The following is a 25615-nucleotide window of genomic DNA, read 5'->3' on the forward strand; positions in this document are numbered from 1 at the left end:
TTTGAGGTTTCAAAGAAATCGGTAAAAATGCATGTTCCTGAGGGTTTGTTGTATATTTTTCTCCTTTGTTTTTCTTAATCGGACGGCCATCACAAAAGAAAATTACTAAGGTCATTATTTCAGTAACACTGAATTTCAAATATAGACCTTAAAATCCTTAAGGTTTTTAAACTCATCTTTGACAAATCTGAGCAGAAGACTTTTATTGTTATCAGTAGGCAATGTAGACTTCAGGACTAATCATTGGCTTTGAAAAAATAGTGAAGGAAACCACCACCAATAACAACATATAAAACCAAGGTTCATAAAAAAAATACCTTGAACCCCTCACTAACACCAATTTATCTGTCTCTAGGTATTTTTAAGACCCTGGTGATTTTTTGTTAATTTTATGAAAGCATATCCCCACTATTTTCAGCCTAAAGATAGTCACGTGAAGGAATAGTAGTGACTTTATGATTTGCGGCAATAAGAGATATAAACTAATGATTAAGAATAATATCAGAAAGGGGCACTTGGGTGGCTCAGTTGGTTAAGCAATCAACTCTTGATCTCGCTCAGGTCTTGATCTCAGGGTTGTGAGTTCAAGCCCTGCATTGGGCTCCATCCTGGGCGTGGAGCCTACTTAAAAACAAAACAAAACAATATTAATAATACCAGATGGGTGGACTAATGTCCAGAGTGGCTTCTTTTGAGCAAAGAAGCTCTTTGGCCTTTAAGATATTTAAATTAAAAAAGAATAGACAAAATCTCAAGGTTATGTGATCATGAAATGGAAGAAGGCAAACAGGAAGAATCATTAAATTAATGAGCTTACTGGTTATATGTACAGGGAAAAGGCCACTTAAAGTGAAACCACTTAAATAAAGGCCAAAATTCTGTAGTAGGAAAATCACATTTTTAGACATTATCCTGAAAAATGCAATATAAAACAAAGAAAATAAGGAGGTCCCTAATACCACCCCTTCATTTGGGAATTGATTAGAAGGACTTTCAGAACTCAGCATACAGTTGTACTCATGGCTAAGATTTCTTTTTTCTTTCCTTTTTTTTTTTTTTAAAGCTTTTATTTATTTGAGAGAGCATAGGCGGAAGGGCAGAGGGAGAGGGAGAAGCAGTCTCCCCGCTGAGCAGGAGCCCCACGTGGGGCTCAATCCAGGAACCCTGAGATCATGACCTGAGCCGAAGGCAGATGTTTAACCAAATAAGCCGCCCAAGCACCCCTCATAGCTAAGATTTCTTACAGCAGTGTAGTAAGGATATGCAGCTGACTCATCAGAAAAAAACAGAGGTTGAATCTGGAGGTATTTATGTGAAGGCTTTATTAGGCTGTCTTCCTCATGAGAGGTCACTCACAGCTTACCTTTTCCCCAGCAACAAAAATGTCATTTCCGTGTTTCCACTCAAGGAAGCCCATTAGAAACTCAGTTTCAAAGATTTATATTGGGGCTGGTCATGTAAGCACCCTCTGTCTAGGACATACCAAGATTCCAGACTCCTAAGAGCACAAACCACATTGCTTGTATAGAATGTTTAAGCAAAGAAACTACCGTTATCGATAGGGAAAGTTTTCTGTCAACGTAGGGTACTGTTTACCAGCCAAGTTCATTGATGTCAGCTAAAGGCCAACCTTGCAAGCAGCTTCTCTGGATAGCAGTCTCAGGCCTGCTATGTTAACTCATTTCTAATCAGTATTTTATTTAGGTTCTAATTGCAACATACACTAATTTCTAAAACAGGGAAAGAATGAATAAAGTTTGCTTTCATGGCCTAATTTTTCTGGCAAAATTGTGTGACAGTACAGGATATACTTCATCTCGCACTTGATTTTTCTGTACCATTACCTCAAGGAAGTTGTTTTTGCAAAAATTTTGAGAGGTATAACAAGTTTTTCCTAGGTCTTCTATAATTCCTTTTATATTCAAATTCTTATGATATTTCTTTTTTTAGGTTAACAGTTTTAGGTTAATCAGTTTCTGATTCATCAGTGGCTTCACAGGTGCTTCAAGTATTTCTCCAACATCATTTTAATGTTTGACTTCAGGAAATTTTATATCTGTACCTTTGGACTTTGTATTCAATTTGTAGTATATTTCCATTTTATTGTTAGCTGTTTATAACATTGACCAGTAATAAACTGAACAACAAAGCTGTTGACTTGATGGGTAGGAAAGATGCCATGTTAGTAAGGAGGGAGGTTATTTGGGTAACATTTTGTAAATGGTTTTCATGAGCGAGAATTTTCCTATTTTGAAGACTCTAGCTTCCTTTAAACAATTTGGTAACTTGAAGGGACAGAAAAAATGATTACTCAGATATAGAGGACCTTCTGTAAAAATAAATGTCAAGAGCTAAAATTAACCACAGAAGGTAGCAGAAGGGGAGCTTGGTTTAGTGGATAAGACACTGAACTAGGTATTGGAAAGCTCGAGTTCTAGGCCTAGTTCTGCTTGAGAAAGATATAAATATCTTTACCCCAAAAAAGGAATTTGATCTAGAGTTGTGCTGTCCTGTACAGCTGTACTGTAGCCATTAGGCACATGTAGCTATTTTAATTTAAATTATTTAAAATTAATTAAATTTAAAAATCAATTCTTCAGTTGCATTAGCCATATTTGAAGTACTCAATAGCTACATGTATCATACCGTATTGGAAGTGGGTACCATGTTGGAAATGTAGATTAGAATGCTTCCATTGTCACAGAAAATTCTGTTGGACAGCTATGGTCTAGAGCAGGGATTGATAAATATTTCTTGTAAAGAGCTAGACAATAAACAGTTTAGTTTTTCTGGGCCACACAGTCTGTATCGTAGCTACTCAACTGTTGTAGTGAAAAAGCAGTCATAGACAATATGTAAATGAGTAAGTATGGCAATTCTCCAATAAAACTTTATTTATAAAATCAGACAGCAGACTGGATTTGGCCCATGGGCCAGAGTTTGCTATTGCTTGATCTAAAGAATCACTTAAGTCTCTTCACATAAGTGGCAGTATAGACGAAGTTTGCATTTAGAGTAAACTTCCACATCAATATTGCCTTTGTTTTAAGGAGAAATGTTTTATTTGAAAAGAGGGAAGTAGTATTTTTAAGGATAATTTCATTCCTTGGATACTGATACATTGCCAACATCTTTCCTCATATCTTCATTAATTTTCCTTCCATGTGACAGTTCTGTCATTGGCTCATTTTACTTCTAATTTTGTTCCTTTTGTCTTTATTTCTTTATCTTGAGATAGAATATTGATAGATAACCTAGATAGATTAAAGAGAGAGAGGAGAGGTAAATATATGGTATCATAGACCTAATCAATATCAGTTCTATTATAGCCTATACATTTAATTCTTAGGTTTTTTTTTTTTTTTACTCTTGCATTACTGCATGGAAAGTTATTCAATCACCTATTTTCCCAAATTTTAACTTCTTTTTAAATCTTAATTTCTGTTTTAAGTTATTTTCCAAAATGAGCATGTACTTTATCTTGTAAAACAAAGAGGATAAAAAGATAAGGAAAAGAAGAGTGAGAGGAAGGGACGCCTGGGTGGCTCAGTCCGTTAAGTGGCTGCCTTCAGCCCAGGTCATGATCCCAGGGTCCTGGGATCGAGTCCCACATCAGGCTCCTTGCTCAGCTGGAAGCCTGCTTCTTCCTCTCCGTCCCTCTGCTTGTGCTCTCTCTGTCAAATAAATAAAATCTTAAAAATAAATAAATAAATAAATAAATAAAATAAAAAAGTGAGAGGAAAAAAAGGGGAAATATAAAAAGGGGGTGGGGATGGACATCCACTTTTGTACAGGAAAGACTAGAAAGGACAAGATATACCCTCCCATCTTAACAACTTGGAAGGTGAACAAAATACATAAAAATAGCAGTTTTGAACCATTGTACAAAATGTAGCACAGGGCAGCAATCCTTGAGAGAAAAGAAGCAAATGAGATGAATCCTGTGGTTGCCTTACTGTATGGACTAGAGGGGCTTTCCAGGCATAGAAAGAGAAAAAACAAACAGTCCTGTGGTCTCAAGTTCAGAAGACAGAATTTGGAGTTTAAAAGGCTCAACAGGTAGAATTTATGGGGCAAAATTACAGATAGAAAGGATCTGTATACAGAGAACTTTCCAGAAATTTGAAGGAGAATCCCCTTGGTTCTTTGGCTAATCTACAAATACGTTTGAGAAAACTATGTAAGATTAGGCAAAGAGCCAACAGGAAGGATTGGCAGAACCATTGCTGGAGCTTATAGAGGGCTGAGTAGTTTATGTTTCCACCAGCCAGAATGGCAGGAACTCTTAAAACATGGAAGCATCAAATAGACAGTATTTCTTGCATAGTTGAGGTAAATTGGTACTAAAAGTTTCTCTGGACTAACCTTAAAATTTGAAAGAAAATATCAAAAATATCCTACTAATTCCAATAACTTAAACATGTCCCAGAACAAAGCCCAACAACATCTAAAAGAATACAATGAAATTCAGCACAAAGCAATATAAAAATCACAGTGTTTATCAACCCATCCAAAATTTTTTAAATAAAAAAGTACAAAATATTATCCATAAGCAGGAGATTAAAAAATGATCATTCAAAAGAGACCCAGAAATGACACACATAATAGAATTAGCAGAAAAGGATGTTAAACAAATATTATAACTATATACTCCACATGGTAGGCAGAATTCTAAAATGGTCCTCAAGATTCTTACTCATTGGCCTATACACACTATGTATAATCCCCTCCTTTCCAGTGTGGGTGGGCCCAACCTAACGAGGTGAATCCTTTAAAAGAAGGAAAGCATCAGAGGGAGCCATGTGGCAAAGAACTGCAGAAGCTTCTAAGGAGCTGAAAGCAGTCCCCAACCCACAGCCAACAAGAATACAAGAACCTTATAAACTTTCAAGGAAATGAATTATACCAAAAACTAGTGAGCTTGGAAAAGGACCCTAAAGTTAGGTGATAATCAGTCTATGCTGACTCTTTGATTTCAGCGTGGTGAAGACTCTGAGCAGACAACACAGCCACTCCATGCTCAGATTTCAGATCTACAGAAAAAGTGTGAGATAATAAAATTTATATTATTTTAAGCTATCACATTTTAGTAATTTGTTATGCAGTAAAAGAAAATTTATACACTCTCTTATGTTCAAGGAGGTGGAGGAAAACAAACATGATGGGAGGAGAAATGGAAGATATAAATAAGACTTAAACTTCTAGAGATGAAAATAAAACATGTGAAGTGAGATATTTACCAAATGGGTTAGTTAACAGCATATTAAATACTGAAAAGTAAGTGCCGTGGATTTGAAGATAAAGCATTAGAAATTATCCAAAATAAAGCAAGAAAGACTGAGAAAACAAACAAAACAAAGACAAAATAAAACCTCAGTGTCCTGTAGGGTAATCTCAAATTATATAATATACTTGCAAGCTTAATCCCCAAAAGAGGAGGGGTCAGAAAAAATACTTGGAGAATAAAGACCAAAATTATCCAAATTTGATGAAAACCGTAAACCCACAGAACCAAAAATCTCACCAACCCTCCAGTAAAAGAAAAATGAAAAAAACTGCACCAATACATACCATAACCAAATTGCTGAGAATCGGTGAAAAAAGGGGAAAATATTTTATTTATTTAGTTTTATTCTCATAAAATATATTTATTAAAGTATCACTATCAACATAGTACGATAAAATAGTACATAAAGGGAGACAGTTTAATTGATGCCAACCAAGTCATCATGTATCCTACAAGAGAAATATACTTCTAAGCATTAATAAATGATCATTACAATAAAAATAAAGATACACAATAAAAGGAAAGATATACCATGCTCAAGAACTGGAAGAATTAACATTGTTAAAATGTACATGCCACTATTTTTTTTATTTAAATTCAGTTAGCCAACAAAGTACACAAAATGTACATCATTATTTTCAGATGCAGTGTTCAATAATTTATCAGTTGTGGGGCGCCTGGGTGGCTCAGATGGTTAAGCGTCTGCCTTCAGCTCAGGTCATGATCCCGGAGTCCTGGGATCGGGTCCCACATCGGGCTCCCTGCTCCTTGGGAGCCTGCTTCTCCCTCTGCCTCTCTCTCTCTCACTCTCTCTCTCTGTCTCTCATGAATAAATAAATAAAATCTTTAAAAAAAATAATTTATCAGTTGCATATAACACCCAGTGCGCATTACATCACACACCCTCCGTAGTGCCCATCACCCAGTTTCCCCCCCCACCCATCTCCCCTTCAGCAACCCACAGTTTGTTTCCTATGATTAAGAGTCTCTTACGGTTTTTCTCCCTCTCTGATGACTTCCCATTCAGTTTTCCCTCCCATTCCCTATGACCCTCTGTGCTATTTCTTACATTCACATATGAATGAAACCATCGAAACCATTTGATAACTGTCTTTCCCTGATTGACTTATTTTGCTCAGCATAATACCTTCCAGTTCCATCCACGTCAATGTAAATGGTAAGTATTCATCCTTTCTGATGGCTGAGTGGTATTCCATTGTATATATATACACCACATTTTTATCCATTCATCTGTTGATGGACATCTCAGCTCTTTCCACAGTTTGGCTGTTGTGGACATTGCTGCTGTGAACATTAGGGTGCAGGTGCCCCCTCGGATCACTACATTTGTATCTTTGGGGTAAATAGTAGTATAATTGCTGGGTCATAGGGTAGCTCTATTTTCAACTTTTTGAGAAACCTGCATACTGTTTTCCAGAATGGCTGCACCAGCTTGCATTCCCACCAACAGTGTAGGAGGGTTGGTTCCCCTTTCTCCGCATCCCCGCCAACATCTGTCATTTCTTGACTTGTTAATTTTAGCCATTCTGACTGGTGTGAGGTGGTTTCTCATTGTGGTTTTGATTTGTATGGGAAGAACAGGAACAAATAAAATAATGGCAGCCAGCGTCTCATCAAAAATTTTGCAAGCCACTGGACAAAGGAGCAACATCTTTAAAAAGTACTGCAAGGGGAAATAAACTTGTCAGTCTAGAATTCTATACCCAGCAAAAAAATCTTTTAAAAGTAAAAGTGATGTTGGCAAAGATGTGAAGAAATTGGAACTCTCATACATGGCTGGTGGTAATGTAAAACAGTACCGCTGCTATAGAAAACACTCTGGCAGTTCCTTCAAAAGTTAAACATAGAATTGCTGTATGATGTAGCAAATTCCACTCTTAGGTATATAGCCAAGAGAATTGAAAACATGTTCACAGGGTGCCTAGGTGGCTCAGTCTGTTAAGTGCCTACCTTCAGCTCAGGTCATGACCCCAGGGTCCTGGGATCGAGCCCCACATCGGGCTCCCTGCTCAGTGGAGAGCCTACTTCTCCCTCTCCCTCTGCCTCTCCCCCTGCTTGTGTGCTTTCTTTCTCTGTGTCAGATAAATAAATAAAATCTAAAAAAAAAAAAAAGAAAGAAAACATGTTCACACAAAAATTTGTATATGAATGTTCATAGCGCTATTTTCCAAATAGCCAAAAAGTGGAAACAACCCAAATGTCCATCAGTTGATGAATGTATAAACAAAATGTGGTGCATAGCAATAAGATATTATTAAGCCATAAAAAAATGAAGTGCTGATACATGGGTGAACCTTGAAAACATTATGCTAAATGAAAGAAGATGGACACAAAAGGCCACATATTATATGATTTTATTAATATGAAACATCCACAATAAGCAAATCCATACAGGCAGACAGTAGATTAGTGATTGTCAGAGGCAACGAAGAAGAGGAAATGAAGAAAAAGATAACACCATGAAAACAAAAGAGTGAGTGACTCTAGAAACATAAAACAAAGATTTCAGAGCAAGGAATATTGCCAGGGATAAAGAGGGACATTTCATAAGTATAAGGGGGATATTTCACCGAGAAGACATAGCAATCCTGAAAATGCGTGCACACAATGAGTTTCAAAATAAATGAAAAAGCAGAATTGAAATGAGAAATAGACAAATCCACTATCATAGTTGGCAATTGCAATTCTTAATAAATGATATAAAAATACACGCCAAGAGACCCACTTCTCTCTTGCCTCACCCAGATTACTGAGTTAATCTGCAAGATTGAAGGGCTGGGAGAGGCTGGGGACACAGCAGCAAAGGCTTAGAATTCACAGAGGGATGCTACTAACTGCTTCACAGTTCTTCCTACTAACCCAGTTTGCAGACTCCCATCAGGAAGCCTACCTACAAGTTGCTGGAGATGCCTTGCCTGTAGAACTCCCAACTAGCTCTTTGAATTTCCCTAATGCTCTGCATACATCACCCGCATACCCCTTCTACTCCCTCCACTCCAATGACCAGCTCCTAGTATGCACTCTCGTGCGCAGCGAAAGTGAACCTTTACAGACTTGCTAGTAAGCCAACACAGAAAGTTCAGTTCTGTAGGATTTCAGGGGACATTTTAGAGAGCTACCCTTGGAAAAACAAACATAAGTCTCTCAACAGTTGGCTTGGCTTTGTGGGATCAAAAGAAGGTATACAGTTTTAAGAACTTCCCCCAAGAGAAAATGGAGTGTGGAGTAAGGGCATCTAAGAAAAGCCTCAGAAAGATCTAAGAAAAGGTCTAAGAAAGCCTCAGAATCTGTAGATGGACTGACAGGTGAAGATGTCTCTTCCAAAGCTGGTTAGTGAAGACTAGAGGAGTCTTCAAATATGAACATGGCAACATAAGACTTCAGGGAACATAACAAATCAGGGAAACATGGCTCCACCAAAGAAACACGATAATTTTCCAGTAACTGACCCCAAAGAAATGGAGATCTATGAATTGCCTGGCAAAGAATTTAAAATAATTGTTTTAAAGAAACTCAGCAATCTGCAAGAGAACACAGACAACTCAGTAAAATTAGGGAAACAATACATGAACAAAACTAGAGGTTTAACAGAAATCATAAAAACCTTTTGTTCGTATAAAGATGTGTACTCGAATGTTCACAGTAGTTTTATTCATAACAGCCAAAAACCAGAAAGAACCCAAATGTCTTAACAACTGGTAAATAAATAAATGGATACATAGATTTATAGTTAAAAGGAACAAACTACTCTTTCTTAGAAACATCTTTATTACAAGTGTCCTCTCATACGACATACACTGAAGAGTGTCCTTTTCATACTACATTCCTTACACCCTCTCATACTACAGTCCTCTCATACTACATACATACTACATACATTATCTATAATTTCCATTCACTGAAATAACAATATTCTCATCATACCTTGCAAGTAGCATTCTTAGAAACATTTTATTTTTAAGATTTTATTTATTTGTTTATTTGAGAGAGTCGGGGGGGAAGGGCGGTGAGCAGAGGGAGAGGGACACACAGACTCCATGTTGAGTGCAGAGCCTGATGCAGGGCTTGATCCCATGACTGCAATCATGACCTGAGTGAAATCAAGAGTCAGATGCTTAACCAACTGAGCCACCCAGGCGCTCCTAGGAATATCTTTTGTAAGTGTTCTTATACACTTCTCTACATGCATGGAAGAATAGGTATAACTTCCATTCACTGTTCTTGCACTGTTCTCATACCAGCTAGCAAGTAGCCAGATCAAACTGTTGGTATACACAGCAATATGGATGAATCTCAAAACCATTATGCTAATTTAAAGAAGACACACAAAAAAAGTCATTTATACTATATGATTCCATTCATATGAAATACTACAAAAGGCAAATTTTATAGTGATTGTAGCAGATTACTGAGTGCCAAGGGCCAAAGGGAGGTCGGGAGGGATTGACTGTAGAGAGGCATAATGAATTTTTTTATAATGATGGAATGTTTCTAATTCATGGTTATAGTAGTGATTACTCCAGTAAAGCTGATTAAAAAAAAGAGAGAGAGAGAGGGGCCTACTGCTTGATCACCTAATTTTTGTCAAGTTCTTTGTTCCTAGGTCTTCCCATCGTATTACTTGAAACTCTCTCCCAACTATAGCTTTAGCCTTTCCTATTTAGTGCCTTGTGGCCCTTTTGCTGTTCTCTTAGGCTTTTTAGGCTTTTTCCTACTAATGAGTGTTACAGAAGCAGAGCTGTTCAGGGTCCTATTCCCGCTGAGCTGAGTTCTGTGTCTTCCAAACCAATTGATTAAATGAATCCATGTTAACACATTAAAGGTCAAGCCCTTAGAGGAAGGCCTCATCTTAACACACAGAATAGTTATCATTAATATGGCATGATTTTTAAGTCTAGAAAAGCTTCCTTTGTTAAAAAAACAAACAAAAAAACCAGCTTTCTCCTGACCCCGTATATAGCAGTGGAAAGAGGGTGTAAGAAATATGTATTTTTAAATAATTCCACAGGTGACTATTAATCACTCAGGCTTAGAAACCACTGGATTGAGGTACTGCTCATCCCATCTTTTAAAAACAGAACAAAATACCTTTACTAGACTTCATTAAATTTTCATCAAAAATCTTTGCAGGAGACTTTTTTCATATGCTGTTTATTATCTACTGTCTCTCATTACCTCGGTTGGTCTTTTTGTTCCTCTAAAGAAAAAAGGTTTTAGGGGCCCACTTTCATTAAGAACCACTATGTACAAGGTATTTGACAAGGGCTCATATTTAGTTCTCATAGATGATAAAAATGAGGTTCAAATGGTAAATAACTTGCCCAAGGACATAGCTAGTAGGTAGCAGGAGTGGGTTTTGTATGCTCGACTTTAAAACAGACGTGTTTCCTTTTATGCTGTACTAACTCCAGGCGGATGGAACAAATGAGGGGCTATCCTTATCAAATTCACTGGCCCATTTGCTCCTAAATTCTCTGCTTCTCCATACCTGGACATACAGAGAAAGAAATAAGTCACTAACACAGAGCATATCCTGACCATCTTTTCTTAATCAGGTTTTTCAGTTATTTGAGTCACTTGCTTGCCTCACACAGATGGAATCATGGGCTTTTTTTTCACTAGTTGACTTATACTATAACCTAATTAGTAACATCTTTAACTTTGATCATTTATAAACTTCTAATATACAACAGCTTTGAGTTAGAGAAACCTTATTTATATTAGAAACTGCCCCCCAGCCAATGTCACAACCTCTGTGACCTCAGTTTCCTCTTCTGTAAGATGATGGGGTTGAAGTAGATTATTTCTAAGTTTCCTTTTGCATTCTGTGCATATAAGTCACTTATTTCAGACACATGACGGATTTGCACAAACATTATTAGAAGGGTCATTGGATTTTCAAGCTAGCTCATTAAACTTCTTGAACAAGCAACATACCTAAAATACAGTAATGCAGGTTGGAGGAAGAGACAAAGGGCTCTGTTAAAGAGATAGTCTTGCGTGTCATTCTGCCCATGTTTACTTCTTGATTGCAATGAAGACAGCGTATCTGGTACTTTTGTGTCGTCATGTTTTGTTATCCTCTGAGGAAAGATCGGGTCAAATTCATGGAGCAGTTTACAGCTTTCATATCAAATTTAATAAATTTTCTTTGCCAGAGTTTGAAACCTCTTTTGATAACTTTTAATACTTTGATAACTTTTAATAGTGGTGACTTATAATGAAAGCAGAAATTATTGATCTTAGGTGTCTATAAAGATAACTTTGGAAAAATACCTTCTAGGCAGCTGAGATTCTACTACAACATGGAGCAAACCCAAATCAAAAGAATCAAAAGCAGAAGACTGCTTTGGATGAAGCAGATAATGAAAAAATGAAAGAGCTGCTGAAATCTTATGGTGCAGTTGAAACTGATGATAGAGATGAAAGTAATGTTACAGACACTGGTATGTATGTCAGTATTGCTTTTTGCTATTTTAGACAAGTTTATACCTCTGCTTAGAAAAATCTTCAGATTTGTAGTGTAAATTGTTTCATAACTGGGGTAGATGTTTTGTGTGTTTATTAAACTCTTGAAGAGCATTATTTATTTTTAGAAGTTAGCATTTCCAAATTGGTTTAATTTATATACCATATCATATATGATCCTGTTGGATTGGAATTACATGTTGAAATGCAACCCATATTATTCATTAAACAATTATTAATCTCTAGAGATAGAGACGTAACTGGAACCACACAAATTGGCTTACTGGTAGTGGGGATGGAAAAGGTTGGCATTATACTAAAATCTTTGCAACTAAGATCCCATTACTTCAAAATTTGTAGTGGTTCATGTGAAAGGGCCTGATGCAAACTTTTCAATACTCTACTGTTCTAATGCTAGAATATGAATTTGTTAATAAGCAAATATACTTGTATGCATATATGTATGTGTAAATATAGTGTAAAAATATTCAAGGGAATTTACAGTGAGGCAAAATTTTATGAACCATTTTTTAGAAATAGTTGCATTTAAATAATATAATGAACTATCTATAAGAAATAGGCATGTAGTAAACACTAATTTAGAAAACATATATTTGTTAAGAACCTGCCAAGCAAATTGAGTATTTGCCTATGAGGTACATATTCTTGTGGGGAGATCAACCAGAAAACAAACAGCTAAACACAGTTTATTAAGTGTTGAGGAGAGTGATTTGTTCTTCCTTTTCTGTCCTGCTTGAGCCTTGACTCATATGAGAAACCCGGAACATAGCTGCCGTTTCTCCCTATGGGGCAGAATAACTGGGAAGAGAACCCCTGTCACACACTTTTCGCCCAGCCTACCACTATCTTTACCAGTTGTTGATTTTCAAGAGAGGAGTTATATTATTGATATGATTGGTCAGAGCCAAGGATAATCACTGTCTCATATTTTACTAGTGAGATAGATCATGTGTAGGTCAAGGTCAAGACTGAAACAAGTTCCTCTTTTAATTGCCTGCTCCAGTATAAAGCCGCAGCCATGTCTCTCTCCCTCTCCACAGCCATGTCTCTCTCCCTCCCTTGGAGTTATTGGGCACTCTGTTAGGAAGTGCTGTATCAATTCCCACTTGTCTGTTGTTTCTTGTGTATACATTTCCTTGATCAAGTACCCTAAAGGGATGAGGGATGTAGGTTACAATAGTTATATGAAGAAAGGGAATCCAGAATGGGAAGAGGGTCAGAGACAATGAATTGTAGACATAGTGATTAAGAGCATGGATTTTGGAATCAGATCTGTTTTTAGTACTAGCTGTGTGACATTAAGGAAACTTCCCGAATCCCTCTAAGCTTCATTCTCCCCTTCTGTAAAATGGACAGAATAAACTACCTATGAAGATTAAGATGGTTCAGGAAAAGAGTTTGCCATCCACTGTGTGAAAAGTATTCAGTAAATGTTAGCTGTAATCACTGAATTAATACTAATAATGAGATGCTGATCAACATTAAGTTATTATAGTAATTGTAGACTTAATTTATTCTTTCTATTCCTGTCACCATTAAAATTGATAAAATGAAGCTAAATTTTTACACATTATTATATTTTCTAATTTTAATTTTTAAAGTCAAAATTCCTGCTGTCCGACCAAAAAGACTTAAACGGTGTTTTTGTGATGACTGCAAAACTGTTGATCCACCTTCTCTTTCACACAGAGAAAAAACAAGAGAAAGCCATCCTGTGGTGAGTAACATTGAAATCCTTTCATTTTTCATCTTAGAAAATGCCATTCGTGGGGCGCCTGGGTGGCTCAGTCTTTAAGTGTCTGCTTTCGGCTCAGGTCATGATCCCAGGGTTCTGGGATCGAGCCCCGCGTTGGGCTCCCTGCTTCACAGGAAAGCCTGCTTCTCCCTCTCCCACTCCCCCTGCTTGTGTTCCCTCTCTCACTGTTTCTCTCTCTTTGTCAAATAAATAAATAAATAAATAAAATCTTAAAAAAAAAAAAAAGAAAGAAAATGCCATTCTTTGGACCTGCCAGCCATTGGCTATTGGCAGTATTCTTTGCATTTTAAGGACACACGGGTTGAACATATTTTTTGTTACAAGAAAATAATGTAGTTAATGAGCCAAGAAAATATGTTGTACAGTTAACTCACTTATCTGCATTGAATACAGAATTACAGATTAGCTGCTATTCTTTACAACTAGGTTGTATTCTTTAGCTACTTCTTGTCCCACTATCATAGTGTGTCTTCATCCACCCACTCCCACAAAAAGTCTAGGATGCATAGTAAGTAGAAAAGATCCTGGAACCCAGACAGAGAAGAGAAAAACAACTGGGATTAGCCAACATGGGATCTCACATGGTTTATAGTGATAGTGTTTGCTATATGTGAAACTCTTCATATAAAGTATATTTATACAAAAATAACATAGTAGTTGCTCAAAAAATGTTACTTGTTAAGATGGATATGTGTAACTTGATTAAAAACATAAAGCTTACTAGAAACTCCTTAAGAAAGTATCCTCAATGAAATATTATTTTGAATAAGACTATGTGTGTTGAGGGGCACCTGGGTGGCTCAGTCGTTAAGCATATGCTTTTGGCTCAGGTCATGATCACAGGGTCCTGGGATCGAGCCTCACATCAGGCCCCTTGCTCAGCAGGGAGCCTGATTCCCTCTGCTTCCCTCTGCCTGCTGCTCCTGCTGCTTGTGCTCTCTCCCTCTCTGTCAAATAAATAAAATCTTAAAAAAAAAAAAGACTATGTATGTTGATGAGACTTCTCTTACATGCTTTCTGTTAGTCATTGTAAAGAAGACATTGCCATTCATTGAATCTAAACTATTAATCAACAAATTTATAGCTTAAATATTTTATCTTAAGTGGTATTCAAACTAAATTACGTTTGCCTCAACACTTTGAAAATGTTTTACATTGTTTCCTGCTATCTGTTGTCATGGACAGAAAGTCAACCATCAATCTGTCATTCCCTTGTAGATAATCTGTCTTTTAATCTTACAGATTTTATATCCACTTTCACTAAGTTGTGTCTAAATGTAGAGTGTTTTTATTAATTATAATCAGGCCTAGAAATGCTCCTTTAATCTGAAGGCACATTTCTCATTTGTATTTCAGGAACTTCCAGTCCTTATACCTTTGAAAATTGCCCCTGCTCCATTCTCAATATTTTTCTGTTTTGTAATCTCTATTTAGATGTCTTTTAGACCAGTCTCCATGTCTTCTAGTATCTTCTTCATATTTTCCATCTCTTTAACTCTCCACAGTATATTCTGTGTGATATCCTTTGACTTCTCTTCCAGTTCATTATTATTCTCCTCAAATATTTCTAATCTGTTTAACCCATATATTGAGTCTTTAATTTAAATGACTGTTTTTTATTTCTAGAAATTCTGTTTGCTTTTCAAATTTTTTGTTTTAAAGAAAGAACAAAATAAAACAAAGACTTTAATGCTCTTAAAATATTGATAGCATTTTTAAAAATCCAAACATTTTTTAAAAGGAATTTCAAAGTCTCTTCCTGATTCTTTCTCATGATAACATGATTCTTTATGTGGTTTTTAATTTTTTATTATAATCCCCTTTCCATGAGGACTGATAACTGTGGGAATTTTGGTGTGCCTAACCTTTGTGTTGAACATTTGCATCTGCTGAGGCCCTAGAAGTTTATCCATTTCACACAAGTTTTACACAGTTTCTCAATTTGGGTTCCTAAACCACACAAATTATATAAATTTAGTTCTTATATACATGTGTGGTATAGGCTTGAGTCTCTGATTTTTTACCCAAAGCCTTGGGTGGTGACAAGTAGAGTTTTTCTAACCTTTAGTTAACCTAAGGTCACTAACTTTATGTGGGGATTTCATGCCTCTTTTTCCTTTGTGAGCATTAAAAACCCAGCCCCTAATACCTATATTTGTTCCAAATCCCTGATGGGTCACCACTAGTTTCATTTCTGACACCAGGGAATTTTTCAGTCATTTTCCATTCTTAGCTGTGTGTGGGTATATATTTTTTTAAAAGATTTTATTTATTTATTAGAGAGAGCGAGAGAGGGAACACAAGCAGGGGGAGTGGGAGAGGGAGAAGCAGGCTTCCTGCAGAGCAAGGAGCCCGATGCGGGGCTCGATCCCAGGACCCTGGGATCATGACCTGAGCCGAAGGCAGATGCTTAACGACTGAACCACCCAGGCACCCCTGTGTGTGTGTATATTTAAAGTTTATTGTATTTTGTATACTGTTTCCATGTGTTTGGAGTAGGCAGAGGTTCTTCTCTATCAGCTCAGCCCACCATATCTTTAAGGTATGTTTTCATGTAAAGATTAGGACATCTTGGAAAAATTGCCTGTTGTTATTAACTGTATGGGTGTTTGCTTCAGGAGTAATGTATATTATTTCACATGCCAAGCTTCAGAAAAAATGTAATGGAGATACAGGAGTCTAAAGAAAACCAACTTTGGGTGGAGGAATGGGTAAAATGGGTGAGGGGAGTGGGAGGTAGGTTTCCAGTTATGAAATAAATAAGGCACAGGGATAAAAGGTACAACGTAGGTAATACAGTCAATGATATTGTAATAGTGTTGTATGGTGACAGATGGGAGCTACACTTGTGGTGAGCATAATGTAACTATAAACTTGTCAAATTACTGTTGTACACCTGAAACTAATGTAATATTATGTGTCAACTGTACTTCAATTTAAAAAAAAGAAAAAGAAAACCAACTTTAGAAAAGGAGAAAAACTCAAGAAATATAAGGACTTTAAAGTCATTAGGGGTTAGTCCTTTGTAAATGTAAACTTATTTTTGAATGTTGGAAACTTCAAATCCAATTGGGGAGATGGGTGACTCTATGGCCAGATACAAAGGAAATGAGATGATTTTAGTTTGCTGCCACCTTATAACACCTTTAGATCACAGCATGTAGGCAGCTTCCTTCTCTATACCCGTGTAGATGGAGTAATAATACTAATAGTTGGTATTCACTGAATACTTATTATATGATAAGCTCTCCTCTAAGTCCTTATATTAACTCATTTTAATCCTCATAATAACCCTTCTGGGTGCGTTCTGTTATTCTCATTATATTTTCCTTATTACAGTTGAGGAAGCTAAAGTAAAAGACGTTAAGTAACTTAATCCAGAATTACATTTCTATTAAGTAGCAATACCAGAATTAAAGCAGTGCCAGGCAGTCTAGCTGCAGAGCCTGTGCTGCTTTTTTTTTTTTTTTCAGATTTTATTTATTTATTTGAGAGACAGAGCAAGAGAGAGAGTACAGGAGCAGGGGCAGAGGGAGAAGGAGAAGCAGACTCTGGCTGGGCAGGGAACCCGATGCGGGGCTCAGTCCCAGGACTCTGGGATCCTGACCTGAGCTGAAGGCAGACGCTTAACCAACTGAGCCACCCAGGCGCCCCAGAGCCAATGCTTCTTACCACAGTGCTATACTGTACAAAATTGTAAGAGAGGTATCAGAGTCAAAGATGATCCTGCCATGAAAAATAGGAAATTTGGAATAAAATTATAGTGAAGCTTTCCATAAGCACAGTATAAACTGTCTAAAGCTGTTTGTTCCAAAGACAGATCATAGGTTGGGTTTTTTGGTATTTCTTTTTAAGATAAAAAAGCAGTAATGAAGGACTAAGAAGGGGGATCTTGGAGGGAAGGTTATACTGGCCCCTTCATGATGGAAGGCAAAGCTGGTGTGGAGTTGAAGGTTGTTGCCCATGGTAGCCAAGACTGAGTGCATCCACAATATGAGCAAAGCAAAATGGAAAATCAGCACCAAAAAAATGTTTTCTTTATCCTGACCTGGCTCAGATTCAGACCTTTAGTTTGCTTTTATAGCCATTCATTGTAAAAAGAGATAAATCTCATTTTGTTTGTTTTGCATATTTATGTTTTATAGTTCTGCTCTGATGCATTTCATAAATGACAGCAGTAAGATTGCTTTTCCACATAATTGGATGGTTTTATTATGTGCATTTTTCATGTCCCTGTAGGCACCAAAGTAAAATTTCAGGGCAATGTACTTTAGAAGGCTTTGAGGACTGTCATATTGTTTAAATGAATGTATATTGAGAATATATCAAAGGATAGGTAATATGAGTCAGTCCATCAGTCTTTGTTTATTGAGCGCCAGCTATATATCCAACTGTGTGGGAACTGTTCACAAATATAAAAGCTATGCTCCTGCCTATAAGATGTTATTTTCTTGATAGAGAAATATAATGTGTAAGACATTATATATATTAATGCTAAATTATATACCACCAAAATTCTTTTTTTTTTCCTAAAGATTTTATTTATTTATTTGACAGAGAGAGACACAGTGAGAGAGGGAACACAAGCAGGGAGAGTGGGAGAGGGAGAAGCAGGCTTCCCGCGGAGCAGAGAGCCCGATGCGGGGCTCGATCCCAGGACCCTGGGATCATGACCTGAGCCTAAGGCAGACGCTTAACGACTGAGCCACCCAGGCGCCCCTATATCACCAAAATTCTTAACCAATTCTGAAAAAGGAGAAATCCATATGAATTAGATTAGCCAGAGGTTTCATGTATGATTCGGGTTTTATATAATAATAAGCGAACTTATTGAACTCTTGTGTTTTGCTGGCACTGCCCGAAGCATTTTACATGTGTTACTCTATTCAGGCAAGGAGAGGAGAAGTAACATGCTGGAGCCACCCAGCTAGGAAGAGGTGAAGTCAGAATTCACACCCAGGCAGTCTAGTTCCAGAATCCACTCCATGATTACTTCTCTCATAAGAAAGAGATGAATCTGGGCAAAGTAAATTGAAGACATTCTAGGCAGGACAGTCAGTACTAACAAGGGCATGGAAAGGTGGCCTTAATTCCCATTTGTGCATGAGAGAGTAGTGTTTTGTATTTTTAGGATTATGTGGGAGATTTTAATAGTGTACAGTGATAGTCATAAAGCCTTAAAGTGTACTTATTGCATATATGTGACCTTTAAATATTATGTGCTGAGTTGTTCTTTTATCACCTACAGCTATGATTATAACAGAAGTCAGTGAGAAATTATGAACCTTTATATGGCTGCTACTCATATGTTCTGTTTACCAGGAGTAGATCTGCTACATAAATCAAAATACTTAGGTTTACTTGTTCCCCACAAATACACAACATTTATACAGTTAAGTTTAAACAAAGCATGAATACATTTCGAACATAAAGTGAAATGAGCATTTTAGCAGCACTTTCTTTAGCACTTTTACTGTGCATTTGACAATTGTGTATCAGAAATATCTACCTTCTTGTAATGAAGTTTTTAATGTTTTTATCTGATAGCATCAGACCATCAGTGCTATTCTACAAGATATAGAAGAAAAACAAGAAAATTTACTAGAATTTGAAATAAGAACCCCTGAAGATGCAGGTAAATATGGACCCATACTCAAGTTTGATTATTTCATACATCCAAGGTCATTGCTCCCTCTGCTTCTTAAGGTACAGGTTTATGTCAGAGCTTACTTATGGTGGCTGAAAAGTAAACTTTTTTTTTATGTGATAATAAAGTGCCAGGAATTGGGCATTATAAGTCATTTATGCAAACCAGTAGTTAGTGTAATTGTTGATCAAGATACTTCTAGACTCAAGGTATAGCATGAGTAAAATGAGAGATACTTAGAACCATGATCAGAGATAAGCTACTACTGGTGATATGTTTAGATGAAGATGTGGAAAAAAAAGTGTAAGATAGTGACTAGAGATGAGATTATTTTGCTCCTTAGCTCGTCAACTTCACCCAACTATGGTAACCCTTAAAAACAGATCAGTAAAGGAATAGGCAGTTGTGACTCAAGTAGGGCAAATCCTCATACCTTTCAGATGAACAGATAGACCAGGTAAATGTCTCACTGCATAGATGTCTTCCTGTTTACAAAACACTAGTGATTCAAAATGGTAAATTTGACTTTGATTCCTGACCTAATAATCTGAATTTCTTAAAATTTCAGTGACTATTTGCAAATCTTTGATAGATCACACTTGTGTTTTCTTGAGTTCTGACTTACAAGGTAGAAATTAGCTCCTGATAGTTGCAGATCTGAATGTTTAAGTAGTTAGCTAAAAAGTAATTTGAAATATTTTATCAATCTTTTGTGTAACAGGATACAACTATTAGTTCATCTCTTGTCCTAGTCCATACTGTACAGTCTTTAAAAAATTATTTCCTTTTAAATTATACCCATTCTGCCTTTCATCTTGGCCTACTATATGGTACATGTTATGATTTGAGGAAAATAATACAAAATAACTTATACCCTCAAACAAATGTGAATAGTTCATATATTTTATTTAGTATTTATAATGTCTTATACCCCTAAGGTGAATTTCCTAATTTTATAATTTTTTTATTAAAAAGGCATATAAATATACTTCAAAAAATAATAAAGATGAAAAAATATGCTAAAATTACCTACTGTCCCACCACAATATTTGTTTCCTTTCTTTTTCTAAGAATTTAGCTATGCAGGGGCGCCTGCGTGGCTCAGATGGTTAAGCGTCTGCCTTCAGCTCAGGTCATGATCCCAGGGTCCTGGGATCGAGCCCCGCATAGGGCTCCCTGCTCCATGGGGTGTCTGCTTCTCCCCCTCCTTCCTGCTCAAGCTCTCTCTCACTATCTCTGTCTCTCTCAAATAAAAAATTAAATATTAAAAAAAAATTAGCTATGCAGTTATACCTCACTAAAATATTAAAAACATAGTTTGGATCATGCCAAATTTGCCATTTTAACATTTTTCCCCCAGAGCTGTTTTTCTTAGTGGTACGTAGTATCCTGTTCTGTAAATGTTCCAGGGCTTAATTTTTCTCTTTTTGTTGAGAAAAAATTTACATTTTTAAAATTTTTTGCTATTCTATAGCATATATCGTTCTTAGGAAATATTAACAGAATTGGGGTGCCTGGGTGGCTCAGTCAGTTAAGCGGCTGCCTTTGGCTCAGGTCATGATCTCTGGGGCCTGGGATGGAGCCCCACATAGGGCTCCCTGCTCAGCAGGGAGCCTGCTTCTCCCTCACCCTCTGCCTGCCGCTCCCCCTGCTTGTGCGCGCGCTCTCTCTCTCTCTGTCAAATAAATAAAATCTTAAAAAAAAATATTAACAGAATTGGAACTACTGGGTCAAAAATATATAAATATTTTTAAATCTATTGATTTGTATTGATAAATTGTTTCATAAAGTATTAGATACTAATTTAATTTGCACTTTCACCAACACACATTAGTGTTTGTTTTCCTTTACACTGCTAACAGCTTCAGTATTTTCATTTAAATTAATTTTAGTAGTTTAATAACAAGAATGCCTAATGCCTCATATTTTCACTTGCCTTATTGATTATTAGTGGTATTTTTTCTCTAGTTTTATTTCCTGCTTTGTGAATTGACTATTCCTGTTTGTCTATTAATAAATAGGAACCATTTTATGTAATCAGGTTATTGACCCCTTTTCTGCCTTAACTGCTGTAAATATGTTTTTCAGCTACTTAACTGTCTTTTTATGTGTAACATGTTAATTTATGCTTAAGTACATATATTTTCAAATTCTGTATAGTAAAATGTATCAGCCTTTCCTTTGCTATTTCTTTTAATGCTTTTAAGATTAGAAACTTTTCTCCCCTCCCCATCCCTATGCTTCATAACTTAATTTAATTCTTTTTAGTCAGGATCCCTTTATTTTCGTCTCACTGCCCTTTAACGGGGGAGAGGAAGGCAATGGGACTTTAGAGTTCTTGGCTAGTAACTAAATACTGACTGCATTGACTCCATCAATCCTTGGCAAATGTCTAAAACTTAGTGTCTTCAGAGCAGTTTTCTGAGGCTGTTCTGAAGCTTCTGTCTGGCTTCTGTGTGGCAGGACAGCACATTTTCCTTTCCCTGGCTCCTCTCAGTTTCCTCCTCCTCCTTCTTCCCTCCTCCTTACTCCCTCCCTCCTTCCTTCCTCCTTTCTTTTTTCTTTTTCTTTTTCTTTTTTTTTTTTTTTTTGGTGTCCCACCCTATACAGGTTCTTTCTCTGAGGGAGAAGCCATCGTAGGATCACAGGGCAGGCTCCACACCAAGTTGTCAGGATCCTGGCACTCTGGACCTGTGGTTAGAAGGGAGGACAGTTAATCTCTAGCAGCAACTTTCCCTTTCCCCAGCTGTCCAAAAGTCTTGCTCTGCAGGATCTCAACCTCTAGGTGTTCAAGGAGGAAGCCAGGTGTGAGTCCATCATCACCTCAAAAGAAAGTTACTACTCTCTTCTTGAGAGACTCCCCACCCCCGCCCCTGTTAGCCTTTCTCTCCTAAAGGAGAGAAACCTCACCTCTCCCTTTGGCTACTCATATTGGAAATTCCCATCCAGTTGAGCAGTAGCTCTCTGAAGTATCTTTACAAATTCACCACCTCCTTATTCTGACACCTTCTATATTTTTGATCTGGCTGAGGGATCCAAGAATAATGAATCCCATTGTGTACATTTCTTTGTAAGTTTTTCTTATAGATGTCTTGCATTCACTTGGATATCAGATATCTTTAATGCCTCAACCAAACAGACCAGAAAAATGTTTACTTTTTGAACATTTCGTATGTTATTTTTTATTAAGTGTTTTAACTCTTTTATTCATTTGAAATCTCTTTTCCACATGTGGCACAAGATAAGGATAGACTAGAGTCTCCCACCTCCATATTACTACTCTATTTGCCTCTTATTTGTTGAATAATTTCTGTCATCCTTGTTTCTCTAATGCCTTATTACCATATATTAAAATCTTACATATATTAGGGCAATTTCTAGGTTTTCTCTAAGATATCAATGATTAATGTATCTGGCAACTAAGTATATAGTATCAAGTTAATGTAAAATTCTTTTTTTTTTAAAGATTTTATTTATTTATTTGAGAGAGAGAGAGCGCACAAGCAGAGGGAGAAGCAGGCTCCCTGCTGAGCAAGGAGCCCAATGCAGGACTTGATCCCAGGACCCTGGGATCATGACTTGAGCCAAAGGCAGATGCTTAACTGACTGAGCCACCCAGGGTCTCTAATGTAAAATTCTTTATATCCTTTTTTATAGAAACATATAGAATCTTCTAGGTTACTATGATAATGTTATTTTTACCTGTGATTTAAATTTCAGTTAGAAAAACCCAGTGTGGGCGCCTGGGTGGTTCAGTTGGTTAAGTGTCTGCCTTCAGCTCAGGTCATGATCCCAGGGTCCTGAAATTGAGTCCCACATCAGGCCCCCTACTCAGCGGGGAGTCTGTTACTCCCTCTCCCTCTGCCCCTCCCTCTGCTTGTTCTCTCTCTCTCTCTCAAATAAATGAATAAAATCTTTAAAAGAAAAAAGAAAAACCCAATGTGACAGGGTACATAGTGTGAACATCTTTTATTAAATAATGTCAAATCTGCCAAACAAATTTATATCTAAATTTTTCATGATCATCCAGGTTTCCCCCCTTTTTTGGCACATGCATCATATGAGATTAATTCTCAGTCATAATATTAACAAGACAGAAACTACTCTGGGAACACTGACTCTATACTGATCAAATTATTTGTCTGATTTGCAAAGGGAACAAATTCCTACTCTGAACTTGATTTCATTTCCCACCACTGATTTTCTCTAGTTAAATTATCTAGAAAAATATGCATTGGTCTAAAAAAGGAAAAAACTTAAGAAACAAAGCCAAAACTGAAATAAATAACAAGTAACTTAAAAGAGGTGAAATGTATTCATCTAAGCCTTTCCATTTACTGCTTGGGAATCTGAATTTGGACATAATTGACATTTATGTGTAAATCTTGTGGATTTGTGATGGGTGAGGGAGGTCATGATGCCTTTAATTAGGAAGTAGTGGAAGAAAGTAAGAAAATTTTAAGTAATTATTGTAAAAGTAATTTTATATACTACATCTTTAAGTAACCTAGATATCATATAGTCCTATCTAAGTATTAAGTGTAGAGAACAAGAACTGATAGCATCCTTCTTATTTTTAAGTACATATAATATATAGTTACATATAATATAAATATATAGAATAATACATTAAATATATTAAAAACTTTTACACCACAAATAAACACACTGCTACCAAAGTATTAATGGTAGTCTCTTTTGTGGAGTGAAAAAAGAGGAGAAGCAGGGGGTTATTTTTCTTCTGTGTTAACATTCATGTTGTTTGAAAAATTTTTTTACAACGTATTCCTTTTATATTTTAAAAAGTAATTTTAACAAAATATTTATTTTCCTATTTATCTTTACTAACCTCTTTTCACAGATAAGGAAGGTGACCATAGAGGTCATGTGACATGTCCAAGACCACAAAGCTTAGTGGAGTAGCAGGATTAGAACTCAGGCTGGCCTGCCGTATTCAGGGTACTTTCATAGGGTGGCATAATTCAATGAGCCTTGATTTATATATCTGGGCCACTGATATTAGGGAGCAGGATAGGAAAATAATGGCTTTTTAAGAGTAACAGTAAGGCTGAGTCCTGTGTGATCAAATTTAACGTTTGCTATCTCTCATTTAACTGACTTTATATTTTATTACCATGTTTCCAGAACAATACATTGAAAAGATGTTAGAGATAAAAGAGGTTATGGATAATGTGCTTGCCAAACAGAAAGCAGAAAGGGATGATCTGGCTAAAAAATACAGGTGAGTGAAAAAAATAGGAATGCTTTAGAGTTTTCATAATTTATCCCTTTTTAGGTACAATAGTTAGATCTAGAATTTCTTGGGAGTACAAATGTTGTTTAGAACCAAAGAATGACTTTATGAGGTCATCTAATCTGTTACCTCCATGGAGAATTGTACTTCCCAGAAAGATATTTTTCTATTTTATTACTTGAAATATTCAGAAAAAGATATTTTAGTATCTTTTTCAAAAATATTTTTATTAACATATATTATTTGTTTCAGAGGTATAGGTCTGTGATTAAACAGTCTTACACAACTCAGAGCACTCACCATAGCAAATACCCTCCCCAATGTCCATCACCCAGTCACCCCATCCCTCCCACCCCCCTCCACTCCAGCAACCATCAGTTTGTTTCCTGAGATTAAGAGTCTTTTATGGTTTGTCTCCCTCTCTGGTTTCATTTTGTTTCATTTTTCCCTCCCTTCCCCTATGATCCTCTGTCTTGTTTCCCAAATTCTTCATATCACTGAGAACATATGATAATTGTCTTTCTCTGATTCACTTATTTCACTTAGCATAACACCTTCTAGTTCCATCCATGTCATTGCAAATGGCAAGATTTCTGTTTTTTTATGGCTGCATAATATTCCATTGTGTATATATGCCACATCTTCTTTATCCATTTGTCTATTGGGGGCGCCTCGGCTCTTTCCATAGTTTGGCTATTGTGGATATTGCTGCTATAAACATTGGGGTGCACGTGCCCCTTCAGATTCTACATTTGTATCTTTGGGGTAAATCCCTAGTAGTCTAATTGCTGGGTCATAGGGTAGCTCTATTTTCAACTTTTTGAGGAACCTCCATACTGTTTTCCAGAGCGGCTGCACCAGCTTGCATTCCCACCAACAGTGTAGGAGGGTTCCCCTTTCTCCCCATCCTCACCAACATCTGTCATTTCCTGACTTGTTAATTTTAGCCATTCTGACGGGTGTGAGGTGGTAGCTCATTGAGGTTTTGATTTGTATTTCCCTGATGCCAAGTGATGTTGAGCACTTTTTCATGTGTCTGTTGGTCATTTGGATGTCTTCTTTGCAGAAATGTCTGTTCATGTCTTCTGCCCATTGCTCAATTGGATTATTTGTTCTTTGGGTGTTGAGTTTGACAAGCTCTTTATAGATTTTGGATACTAG

The 25615-nt window shown here is 36.7% G+C and overlaps 1 protein-coding gene across 8 annotated transcripts in view; it reads left to right on the forward strand.

Moving 5' to 3' along the window:
- ANKRD31 (ankyrin repeat domain 31) overlaps window positions 1-25615 on the forward strand; it is a 146598-nt gene that overhangs the window by 85588 nt on the left and 35395 nt on the right. For all 8 annotated transcript variants that reach the window (XM_073905319.1, XM_073905320.1, XM_073905324.1 and 5 more), the window contains 4 exons: window positions 11592-11754; window positions 13399-13514; window positions 19101-19188; window positions 24346-24442. In XM_073905319.1, the coding sequence (XP_073761420.1) occupies window positions 11592-11754; window positions 13399-13514; window positions 19101-19188; window positions 24346-24442 (464 nt within the window). The remainder of the gene's footprint in view (window positions 1-11591; window positions 11755-13398; window positions 13515-19100; window positions 19189-24345; window positions 24443-25615) is intronic.

This window comes from Callorhinus ursinus, unplaced genomic scaffold (genome assembly GCF_003265705.2).
Source record: "Callorhinus ursinus isolate GAN/ISIS: 27379988/994484 unplaced genomic scaffold, GSC_fseal_2.0 scaffold23, whole genome shotgun sequence".
NCBI lineage: Eukaryota > Metazoa > Chordata > Mammalia > Carnivora > Otariidae > Callorhinus > Callorhinus ursinus.